The sequence below is a fragment of the Pristis pectinata genome, chromosome 5 (assembly GCF_009764475.1).
Source record: "Pristis pectinata isolate sPriPec2 chromosome 5, sPriPec2.1.pri, whole genome shotgun sequence".
NCBI classification, from domain to species: domain Eukaryota; kingdom Metazoa; phylum Chordata; class Chondrichthyes; order Rhinopristiformes; family Pristidae; genus Pristis; species Pristis pectinata.
Window position 1 is genome coordinate 56,157,784 of NC_067409.1, and position 13,103 is coordinate 56,170,886.

A 13,103-nucleotide genomic window follows, 5' to 3' on the forward strand; every position below is an offset into this window, starting at 1 on the left:
CCAGCCTTTGTTGGTGAGAGGGGGGAGGGTAACTTGTTTAATCAAAGGAGCCTATATATTTGGTATTTCTAATTTCTGCTCCCAAAGGGAATGTTTACCATGTGTGTTACAATTAGTCACACTGTATGACTACTTGTCTTTGACAGGCAGCCCATTATTCATTGATATAAACTCATACCTAACTTGCAGGAATAGTATGATCCAAAAGAGTTAGCAATTTTCCAATGAAAATAGCACCAATTTGAGAATCTATGGATTAAACTAATGTTGCCTTCTTTGAAACCTGACCCAGTTTTTTTTAAGATTTTCCTTCAACCTTCTGTTTCAGAGGCAAGTGTGCTATCGACTGAACCAGGGCCATATAACAAATGGAGCCCTGTTCAATCATCCCATAGCCTATTCCATAATTGGTAAAACTCCTCCACTAAAACCTACATGTGTGAATGTCAACTATGATCGTGACCTGACACTTTCCTTGTGAGCTCAAGCCGACTTGTAAGGAAGAGGCAGGGTGGGGCTGAAGCGGACCTGAAAGGGTGATAGCCTAGCGGACCGTGTAGGGCGAACAGAATGAAGGGGCAACCAGAAGTGGGCCGGGCAATGTGAAGAGGTGCAGGGTGAGAAGCCAGCGTACCAGGCAGGGTGAAGCAGGAGCAGGCCGAGATGGCGATGGGAAGCGTGAAGCACGAAGGGCAGAGGGATAGCGGGCGGCGGGGAGAGGTGCAGAGGCGGCGGAGTGTGCCTGGCCGACTGGGTGCGGGCCCGGCAGGGTGCAGCGCGCCGACCTGAAAGGGAGAGGCAGGGCCTGAAGCGGACCTGGAAGGGATACACCAGGGTGGAGCGGAAGCGGACCTGAACGGGTGATGGTCCAGCGGAATTCAAGCGGACCTGAAAGGGAGACGGCCGAGCGGACCAGGTAGGGTGAACCAGGAGAAGGGATGGTCAGTGCCAAGGGGCAACTTAAAATGGGCCGGGCAATGAGAGGAGATGCAGGGGGATGAGTCGTCCCACCGGGCAAGGTGAAGCATCAACCTGCTGAGAAGGCGGAGCTAAGTGAAAGCGAACCGGAGAGGGGAGGGGGAGGAGGGATGGGGAGGGGACAAAGAGAAGCGTAGCTGGCTGGACGACTTGGAGTGCATCTGGCAAACTGGGTGCGGACCCGGCAGGGTGGAGCTCAAGCCGACCTGAAAGGGTGATGGCCTAGCGGACCGTGTAGGGTGAACCAGGAGCAGGAATGGACAGTGCGAAGGGACAACTAACATGGAACAGTACAGCACAGGAACAGGCCATTCGGCCCACGATGTTATTGCCAAATTAATTCCATTAATTAAATGCCTACTAAACTAGTCCCTTCTGCCAACATGCCCATATCCCTCTATTCTTTGCATATTCATCTCATCTAAGAGCCTCTTACATGCCTCTATCATATTTGCCTCCACTACCACCCGGCAGTGCATTCCGGGCACCCACCATTCTCTGTGTAAAAACAAAACTTGCCCTGCACATTTCCTTTGTACTTACCCCCCTCTCACCTTAAATGCATGCCCTCTAGTATTAGACATTTTGACCCTGGGAAAAAGATACTGCCTGTCTATTCTATCTATGTCCCTTATAAACGTCTATCAGGTCTCCTCTCAGCCTCCACCACTCCAGAGAAAACAACCCAAGTTTGTCCAACCGCTCTTCATAGCACATGCCCTCTAATCCAGGCAGCACCCTGGTAAACTTCCTTTGCACCCTCTCCAAAGCCGCCACATCCTTCCTATAATGGGGCAACCAGAATTGAATGCAATACTCCAGATGTGGCCTAATCAGAATTTTATAAAGCTGCAACATAACTTCCTGACTCTTAAACTCAATGCCTTGACTAATAAAGTCAACGCCTTCTTTACCACCCTATCAACTTGTGCAGCCACTTTCAGGGACCTGTGGACTTGGACCCCAAGATCCCTTTGTACATCAACAGAATGCGCAACAGGAATCGTTCCCTGGGTGAGGCAGGGAGCACAGGGTGTTTGGAAGTGGACTGCAAAGTGTGAAGAAGGTCCAGACACGGCAGAAATGATGCAGGTAAATAGGACTAGTATCTGTACAAAGGTGGCATGGACATGTCAGGCCAAAGGGCCTGTTTCTGTGCTGTATGATTCTGACTCTACATACAAGGAGTAGATGAGACCAATTCTGACTCTGTCACCTGAGCACAAAGATGATAACAAGGCTTTAATTTTTTTATGGAAACCTATTGAGGCCAATTCTTTGGAGACACAAAAGAGTGCAGATGCTGAAATCTGGAACAACAAACAATCTACTGGAGGAACTCAGCAGGTCAAGCGGCATCGATGCTGCTCGATGCACTGAGTTCCTCCAGCAGATTGCTTGAATCTGTTTCTTTGCTTGATTTGTTTCCCACCAAGTGAGAAAAGCGTGAAGTTGCATATTTGTGTAAAGCCAATAAGGAAGAATCTGATGAAAAAAAATAAGAAACAAAACAGACAAAGATAACTATTTCTCTGGGTTTGATGGGAATGTTTCCTTGTAAATATGCTGTGTGTTGATAATGAGGTGCTGACACAGTTTGGCATTGCTTTACTTACCAAAGTAAATGCCACTGTTAACATGAAGATATGTATGGGGATTCTTGCCATAGTTGCTTCGACAGGATTGGTGCCAACTATCCGTTTTCTGCAAGTGCAATAGAAAATGAAGATGAATGTATCAGTAAGTTACATAAAATTATATAAAATGTACAGGATAGAGAAAGCCCATTTGACCCAACAAGCACATGCTCAAGTTCCTGCCTCACACAAGTCATCTCTCATTTTGCACTTCCTTCGACTTCTTCGTTTGCTTGTCAGTACTTCTCCCTAAATGCATGCATGCCATTTGCATCAACTATTCCTCATGATAGTGAGGTCCACATTCTAACCACTCTGAGGGAAAGGACATTTATCCTGAATTCTTTATTGATTCGTTAATGACTACCATATATGTTTGACGTCTAGTTTTGCTTCCATCCACGTTGAAACATATTCTTTGCATTTACTTTATCAAGCCCTTTTATAATTCTAAAAGGTTCTATCAGGCTGCTCCTTTGACTTCTCTCATCTGTGGAAGGGTGCCTGCCTGCTAGTCCCAGTAACTTATTAGTAGATAAAAAGCAGAAGATTGCAGAAGCTGAAAATCTGAAATAACAGCTTCAAGATGAAGGAAAGACAGCATCTGTGGAGAGTTAATGCTTCAGGTTAAAGTTAATGTTTCATTTCATCTGAGAAACGTTGTTTGTCTCCACAGATGCTATCTGTCCTGATTATCATTTCCGGCACATTCTGCTTTCATATAATATTTTGGTATTTGCATCTTCCCTTTTGCCCCTGTTTCCTGTTTGTGGAATGAATTCCAAAGATGTGAATGTTCTCTAAATTGATCCAGCTAAGTTTCTGAACAATTTTAACGTAACTGGCCTGCATTTAAATTTTATCAGTTTAAAAGTGAACTCCAGTGCTTTATCTGAAATATGTTCTGTTTTTATTTACCTGGGCAACACTGTTAGTCACAGCATGGTAGCACAGTGGTTAGCTTGCAGGCTGCCCCCCCAAAATCACTACGCAAAAGATGTATTTCACTGTGTTTTTCAATGTACATGTGACTAATAAAGATCTTATCTTATGTATCTGTAGCCCTAGGTCTGTGCTTCTCTACCTATTTATTCTTCTGCTTCCAAAATGCAGGAGAACTTCTAGAGCAAAGGTGACCTTTACAAGAGGGATGGGTTGCACCTGAACTGGAGGGGGACCAATATCCTGGTGGGGAGATTTGCTGGAGCTACTCAGGAGGGTTTAAACTAGTTTGGCAGGGGAGATGGGGCCCAAAGTAGTAATGTGGCAGATGAAAAAGTTGAGCTAAATATAGAAGTTAAAGCAAGCAAGTTCAGTAGGCAGGACAGGGAGCGAGGAAGGTCTGATAGACTAAACTACATTTATTTTAATGAAAGAAGCCTGACAGGTAAGGCAGATGAACTCAGGGCACAGATACATAAATGGGACTGGGATATTGTAGCTACTGCAGAGACATTAACTTCACTAATATTGGCTGAGTCTGCCATAGTGCGATGGGTTTGGAGAGGCGGAATTTGTTTAGGGTGTCCAGGAAAGTTTTCTTGTAAGTTTTCTTCTTTGTCACTACATCACTAAGTTTTCTTATGTAGTTGGCCCTTCTAGGAAGTGGGCAACACTCAACCTCATACTGGGAAAGGAGGCTGGGCAAGTGACTGGAGACACAAGAGACTGCAGATGCTGGAATCTGGAGCAACAAGCCATCTGCTGGAAGACCTTGATGGGTCGAGCAGCATCTTTGGGGACAAAGAAACTGTCGACGTTTCAGGTCGAAATCCTGCATCAGGACTGAGAGTGGAGAGGCGAGGTGGGGGAAGGGGGGAGTGGTGAGAAAGGATTCCAAGGTGATTGGTGGATTGAGGAGGCGTGTAAGATGACAGGCAGGTAGGGGAGGGGAGCAGGGGTGGAGTTGGAAGACTGTGGCAGGTGGATGATGGATGGAGGCAGACAAAGAGAGAGGGAAAAGGGGGAAAAGAGATGGAGCAAGGTGGGGGGAGGGGAGTGTGAAGATGGGAGACAGCTGCTGGAGGGAGATAAGCAGGAACACAAAGCGCTACCAGAGCTGGATTCAGATAAGTAAAGGTGAGAATGGGAACCATTAGGGGGGAGGTGAACAACAGTTAGAATCAGATGGCAGGGGGCAGGGGGTGGGGGGGGGTGGGGGGGAGAGGAAACCTCTGTGTGAAGTGGGTGGATGGAGCCAGGAGGGAGAAGGGCTGAAGTTGGTGAAGGGAGGGGGGGGGGTTAGGGGGAGGGTGGGAAGGGAGACAAAAATGGGAGCACCTGAGGATCAGAAGGAGAGGGAAAGGGGGAGAGAGGGGAAAAGAGTTGTGGGGGGGGGGGGGGGGAGTGTTACCTGAAATTGTTATTCATGCCACTGGGTTGCAGACTACCCAGGCGGAATATAAGATGTTGCTCCTCCAGTATGCATTGGGCAAGTGTCAGTGGGGGAGCTCTTTGGGACCAGTGACCATAATTCTATTAGTTTTAAAATAGTTATGGAAAAAGGTAGAACTGGCCCACAACTTAAAGTACTAAATTCGGGCCGGGAGGATTGTGATGGCGTTGGACCGGAACTTGCAGTAGTTCTTTGAGAGAGACTGTTTGCAGGTAAAGGGATTAGGTAAAGGGACAGCATTAGGGAACCCTGGCTGATGGAGGATATTGAGGCTCTGGTCAGGAAGGAGAAGAATATGTCAGCTGGGATCAAGCAAGTTCCCATGAAGAGTATAAGGGATGTAGGGGTACATATAAGGAGGAAATCAAGAGGACATGAGATAGATTTAGCAGATAAGCTAAAGGAGATCCTAAGTATATTAAGTGCAAAAGGATAACTAGGGAGAGAACAGGTCCTCTTAAAGATCAAATGTGATCATCTATGTATGGAGCCACAGGAGATGGGGGGCGGGGTGTTAATTGAATATTTTTTTGTCTGTATTTATTGTGGAGAAGGTCATGGAAGTTAAGGAATTCAGGGAAGAGAATACTGATGAATTGAAACATATCCACATTACAAAAGAGGATGTCTGGCCATCTTAAAGCTCAGGTCCTGACCAAGTGTATCTTAGGACATTGTGGGAAGCGAAGGAAGAAATTACTCCATTTATTTAAGAAGGCTTGCCTTCATCAGTCAGGGCATTGAGTACAGGAGTTGTAATGTCATGTACAATGTCATGGACATTGGTGAGACCACACTTGGAGTATTGTGTGCAGTACTGGTCACTGAGCTATAGGAAGGATGTCATTAAACTGGAAAGGATTCGGAATAGATTCACAAGTATGTTTCTGGGACTGGAGGGCTTGAGTTATAAGGAGTGACTGGACAGGCTAGGACTTTTTTTCCTTGGAGCAGTGTAGGCTGAAGGGTAACCTTACAGGGGTATATAAAATCATGAGGGGCATAGGCAGAGTGAGTGCTCACAGTCTCTTTCCTGGTGCATGGAAATCTAAAACTAGAGGGCATAAGTTTAAGGTGAGAGGGGAAGGATTTAAAGGGGAACTGAGAGGCAAGTTTTTCACACAGAGGATGGTGGGTATTTGGAACGAGCTGCCAGAGGAAGTGGTAGAGGCGGGTACAGTTACAATGTTCAAAAGACATTAGGACAGGTACATGAATAGGAAAGATTTAGAGGCATACAGGCCGAATGCAGGCAAATGGGACTAGCTTAGGTAGGAAACTTAGCTGGCATGGACGAGTTGGGCTGAAGAGCTTTTTTCTATGCTGTATAACTCTATGACACTAATTTCTCATTTTCTTACCAGAATGTATTTTTATCTGTGTTGAAATTCATTTGCCAATTGCATCCCTGTGCTGCTAGTAAATGGTATGGCTTTGATCTTTCTCTCACTGTTGTCCAACTATTAGATACGTGTTTCACTGCAACATCAAAATCTTCTTGTATTTTGTCAACCTGATCCTTTGTAATAAACATACCCCTTCCCCACACCTCCAATTTGGTGTTACTTACACATTTTGAAATTGGACTTCTGGTTCCTGAGTCCAAATCATTCATATAAATTATGAACAGCTTTGGTTCCAGGACTGACCCCTGGGGAATACCAATAAGTGCCTTTTCACCATTCTGAGTAACTACCATTCTTTGCTCAGTCTTTTCTTTGTGTTCTTTTGTTTGACAACCAATTTTTTTTTATCCACCCTGCTACTTGACCCACATGCTTAGACCTTGTTCAAATTCTACAACTGCAAGATAATCAAAGCACATTTGATGCATTATCATTCCATACTATTGATCTGGCTTGGTTTGGTTGATGTACTCTTGTAAAATTATATTGCCTGTATTGTGTTTCAACAAAGAAATCATGAAAGTGTTAACCATTTAACTGAGAGAGATTCCAAAAATAATTCTATATATAAATCTACAGTCAAGAATAAAGTAATGATAAGGGTAGGAAGATTTAATTCTCTATAAATAGGTTTATGCTTTCATTACAAAAAAGCACACAGGGGATCCTTCCTCTCTCATTACACACAGGATGAGCCAAATATCATAATATATATATAGAAACCAGATGAGGTTGTTCAGGGCTTCTCAGCAGAGTGCCCGAGTGCTGCAAATCTGATGGTTGAATAGCAAACAGTTCTGTTGTATTTGCCTTTTTATTTCATGGTTTCTGATGTATGAATTTTCAGTTTTGCTGTTTAACATTGATTTTCTTGCATTGACAGAACTTGTAAACTAGAACATCAAAGTCTCTCAGCATTAAATATTTGAGATCAAATATAGGAGCATGGACTTAATGGTTATTTTGGCCAGCACTGTGCTGTGACAGTGAGAAAAACTAGGATGGTTCAGTGATTTTTCCATTGAGTGGCTGAACTGTGCAGCAATCAACGTTTTGGATTTTCGTCCCAATCTGTGGTATATTGGCTAAATTCAGTGGAATGACAGGAGAATGGTACAATTGACATTAGGAATAAAGTAAGAAAACTCATGGCAGCTTGCCTGCTCGTGAGCATGAACCAATATTTGCATGGAAGCCAGGAGATGGAAGATTGACAACAATTGACATGCATTAATTATTTTAAGTTCTTCATTATTTTAATGATGTTTAATTGTTTTTGGTGTTTCTATCATTCAGAAATAATTCAGTATTTTGGCAAGTTTGACAACTGACTAAACCATCGGGCATGGTTTCTTCAAATGTTTGTGGATGGAGCTTGTAAAGCCTTTCACAACCCTTACCAATCTCCCCACATGATCCCATTTCATTGTGGGATTGTATTCTGAAGCACATTCCTCTGGGGAGTTGCATAAATGAATGTGAACCTTTTCCTAACTGATGGGTACATCAATTTTCCTTTGCTCTCTCAACCCATCAAAGATTTGATGGGGCAGAATAAGCCTGTCAGTGAAATGTTCCAGCTGTCAAAGCTGCCATGGGCTCTTGAGTTCTTCACAATGTCCCACTCAAATATGATTAAAATCAATGAAACAATTAAAAATTATTTAAAATGTTTAAAATATCAAAAATTAAAGCACATGAACAAACAAAGACATCTTAAATAATTAAATATAATTAAGTACAGTTACGTAAGTTCAATTGATTAATAATGTAAATTACCTAATACATAGAACTGACACTGAAATGGCATTTCTTTCCATTGAAATAAAGTCTCTTCCAGCACCACATCTAAGTTTTCTTTTTATTTATTCATAAACAGGATGTGGACCTCACTGACAATGTTGGCATTTATTGTGCATCCCGAAACACCCCTGAATTGAGTCAACCAGATTAAGAGGTCTGGGACTGATTGATAGGTCAGGGACTGACCCATAGGCCAGATCAGCTAAGGATGGCAGATTTCCTTCCCTGAAGGAAATAAATGAACCAGATGTGCTTCATGGTTACTGTTACTGAGATGAGCTTATTCTAAAAATTCCAGACTTATTTAATTATTTGATTTTAAATTCCCAACAGCCATGGTGGGATTCAAATTCACATCTCTGGATCAATGATCCAGGGCCCTGGGTGCTAGTCTAGTAACCTAACCACTGTGTTACCATAGGTTCCTCAGAATGTTGAGGAATTGCAGCATTAAAGCATGAATGCCCTGCCAATGGAATCTACAGAGTGCAGGCAGGCATAACACTGAGGAAGATGAGCAACATGAGGAGAGAACTTTAACATATAAACATTAATAGTGAGAACATTTTTTAAAAAAATCAAAATTAAAGTAAGAATTAATCAAGTGATTAATATGAATATTGGCAGAATCACAGACAGTTGCACCATAGGAAAGGATACATACTGCTTGGTTTAGTGTGATGGCATTAGCAAGAAGCATAGTAAAGCTGGGAACTTATCTTGGTGGTGCTCTGAGAATATTGTGACAAATGATATGATTGCGCTGGAGAGAGCATAGAGGAAATTCACCAGGACATTGCCTGGATTGGAGAACTTTAGTTATGGGGAGAGATTTAATAGGCTGGGTTTGTTTTCCATGGAGCAAAGAAGGCTGGGGGGTGGGGGGGGTGACTTGATAGAAGTAAATTGGTTTATTATTGTCACATTTACTGAGGTACAGTGACAAATTTTCTTTTACATGCCATCCACACAGATCATTTCATCACATCAGTGCATTGAAGTAGCACAAGGGAAAAGCAATAACAGAATCCAGAATGAAGTGTTACTGTTACATAGAAAGTGTAGTGCAGGCAGACAATAAGGTGCAAGGCCATGACAAAGTATATTGTGAGGTTAAGAGTCCATCTTACCAAACGAGGGGACCGTTTAATAGTCTTATAACAGCAGGATAGAAGTTGTCCCATATAAATATATAAGATTATGAGAGGTATAGATAGAGTAGATAGTCAAAATCTTTTTCCCGTGGTCAGAGTAAAGGTTAAAGGTGAGAAGAAGCAGTTTTAAAGGGGATCTGAGAGATAAATTTTTTACACAGAAAATATTTGATGCCCGGAATACACTGCCAAAGGAGGTGATGGAATCAGATACAAATACTACGTTTAAGAGGCATTTGGACAGACACTTATATAGGCAATGCAAAGAAGGATAAGTTCTTAATACAGGCAAATTGGATTAGTGTAGATGGGCAAAAAGGTAAACAATGCACATGGTGGGCCGAAGGACCCGTTTCTGTGCTGTACAGCTCTATGATTCTATAACCCTAAGTGGAATATGCAGTTTTTATAATGGGTGAATGCAAGGTGACTGACCATAGTGGCTGATATTGTGAACAAGCAACTCTGCAAGGGAGAGATTGGCATAACGAGTTGAGGCTGTCATAGAAAAATCACTTTGCATGAAAACATCTGTCATGTTTAAAGAAGTGTCTAGAATAATATGGAGATATGTTTAAGGATTTAGACATGGGCATTAAAGGGCACCAACCCATGCAAGTATAAAACCAAATGCTAAACCAATGTCTTGCAAACTGAGACTTATACCACATGAACTAAACACCAACATAGAGGAAAAGTGAAACAAACTGAAGCAACACAGGATATTGTTCAAGAACATCTACTTCCCTTCAACCATTTGGTTCTTGAACCAACCAGCAAAATCCTAATCACTAGAGTTTAGCAACACTATGACCACTTTGATCACTTTGCACTAAAATTGACTTCTTTTTGTTTTAATTGTGTTCTTTCTTGTAAAAATTGTTTAATTTATGTTTTTCTTGTAAGTGCTGCTTATCTGATGCTACGTGCCTATGACGCTGCTGCAAGTAAGTTTTTCATTGCACCTGTGCAGACATGTATTTGTGCATATGGTAATAACCTCGACTTTGACTTTGTTGAATATGTCAGAGTGAGCAGGCAACACCCAACATTGCGATACAGAATGCAGATATGACCATCTAGCTCTCAGAGATTATAAACTGACCCCTAATCGAGTGTGGAATAATGAATCTAGATTCTACCTGTGTTTCGGCATTGAACTGGCAGGAGTAGAAGTCTTCACTAAATTACACCTGTCAAATGCCTATGCAGAGTTTAATGAGGATAAAGAAAACAAATGCTACTTAAAATTAATATCTACAAAGTGTTGTACTCATATAGCATGATACCAGATGACAGAAAAATCATGACCAAAAATACTCCAGGTGTGGATAAGATGCTGTCACTTGTGCTTCACCAATGATATTTATCACCTGTCTGCCTAAGCCTTGCTATCGTTCAAGTCTTGTCGTATGTAGACACAGAAAACTGCAATTGGCAACTAACTGTGCAACTAACAATTCCACTTGTTTTCCTGATTCAGATCACGGTAAATGCTGTTGGAAGATGCCAAGATGATTCTAAATTTGTTCATTTATCTGAACAATTTCAATTTTATAGGAATTCTGTTCCATTTAGGTGCACTCTAAATTTCAAAAGGCCAATTCCAGTTCAATTTGTTTTTAATTTATATTTTTGCACTGATCCAAATGTTATTAATGATGGTGAATAAGCTATTTCCCATTGCACCACACTACAAGACATGATGATATACACAGACACACCAGCACATGGTGTCAATGGAAGATGATAAAATGAGTGTATGTTCCAGAAATTCAGATACCATCCACATTTTATCTAGTGCATTTTGATTTGAACTGCGAAATTAATCATGGTACTTGAATGGCACTGCAAAGTTGATTATTATGGTGTGTGTGTGAGTGTGTGTGTGTGTGTGTGTGTGTGTGTGTGTGTGTGTGTGTGTGTGTGTGTGTGTGTGTGTGTGTGTGTGTGTGTGTGTGTGTGTGTGTGTGTGTGTGTGATTTTCCATGCATGGAGGCAGCTGGCCACTCAGCAACAATATTAATTGGCATGCAATACATGTTTGACATGACTGCCTTGAAATTGGAGTGCTGAAAAACTTGCATGGACCATTATTCCAAGGGCAAGTCTTAACCAGAGGATTTAGTTTCATTTGCTGTTAAAACACCCATCTGTTTTCCCAATGAGAAACCATCAGTCAAACATTGAAAATCACTTTTAAGGTCTAGTATGAGGATCCAGAATAGATACAGACATTGCTGGAAACACTCAGTTGCTTCAGTTTGTTTAGCTCTTCTTCTATCTGGGTGTTTAGCACATATGGTATAGCTCTCAGTTTACATTGCATTGGTTTGGCATCAGGTCTAATATTTGCATGGGTTTGCTGTCCCTGTAGACAGAGAAACAAGGTTAACATTTCAGGTTGAAGATCTTTGGTCAGAACTAAGGAAGGGAGAAAACAATTTGGTTTTAAGTTGCAGGGAAGGTGAGTGAGGGATAGGTGGAACAAAGGGAATGCCTCTGATAAAGGTGGGTTGCCATGTGGATCAGCTGTTGATCCACCAACCTAGTTGGTGGATTAATGAGAGCTTACACAAAGTAACTTAAAATCTGTGTTGAGAGCAGTTAGAGAAAGCAAAAGTGAAGAAATGCAAAAGCTGCAAAATGCAGAGCTGAAGGGAATGCTATGTAGGTCAGACATGCAAGTGTACAGAATAAAAATCGAGCCAATATCACAGATGGATGACCAATGGCAGAACTGGCCAGTTCTGACATAAACAGGGAGAGCAAGTTACCTGAAGCTGTTGAATTCCATGCTGAGTCTGAAAGGCTGCAACATACCTAGACAGAAGATGAGGTGTTGTTACTCAAGCTCACTTTGTGTTTCATTGTAACGGTGCACGAGGTCACTGAAGGGGCGATCAGAGTGGGAGTAGGATGGAGAATTAAAATGGCAGGTAACAGGAAGCTCAGGGCTGCCTCCACAGACTGAAACAGGTGCTCTGTTTGTGTCAGGGCTGGCCAGTTCTGCCATGGGTTCTTTTATATTGGCTCAGTTTTTCTTAACATTCCTATGGTTCTGCATTTTGTAGCTTTAACATTCCTCTGTGTTATCTCTTCCTAACCGCCCTCATTAATCTATCAGCCAGATTATTCCATCAATATCTTATTTCCACGGTAACCCTGATATCCGCCTATCAGAGATGTTCCTTTGTTCCTACCCAACCTTCTTTAGCCTCTCTGCAACTTAAAACTAACGTTTTCTCACTTTCCCAATTCTGATGAGGGCCTTTGACCAGAAATATAAATTCTGTTTCTTTTCCCGCACATCCTGCCTGACCTGCTGAATGTTTCCATTATCTTCTGCTTATTACTTCAGACTTCTAGCATCTGCAGTTTTATTTTCATCTTGAACAGTTTCCATTACTTCAGAAACATGCTACTACTGTGGTATCGAGTACGTGCTATGTGGTGTTGAATGAATGTGACTTCAATGACCCTGTATTAACACACAACAACGTTTGAAGCACAGATTCATTGGTGCTCAGAGACAAAAATGACAATACTCCCTGGAATAAATATCCTTGATTGACAAGGAATCTTTGAAAAAGCTCCACTTGCAGACACTAAAGAAAGTCACAGACAGAATGTCTAAACCATTCTCCTTCATGCATACAGAATTCTACTGACACAACCTGAAATTTCAGGTGCTATTATTTTCAACAAATAACATACATTTATTTTATAA

The 13,103-nt window shown here is 42.0% G+C and overlaps 1 protein-coding gene across 1 annotated transcript in view; it reads right to left on the reverse strand.

Annotated features, from left to right (window-relative positions):
- Positions 1-6,709, reverse strand: part of calcr (calcitonin receptor) — a 103,101-nt gene extending 96,392 nt beyond the window's left edge. Inside the window, exons 1-2 of the mRNA XM_052016926.1 lie at positions 6,660-6,709; positions 2,595-2,682 (exon numbers count right to left, since the gene is read on the reverse strand). Coding sequence (XP_051872886.1) covers positions 2,595-2,682; positions 6,660-6,709 — 138 coding nt within the window. The remainder of the gene's footprint in view (positions 1-2,594; positions 2,683-6,659) is intronic.
- Between the last annotated feature and the right edge of the window lie 6,394 nt (positions 6,710-13,103).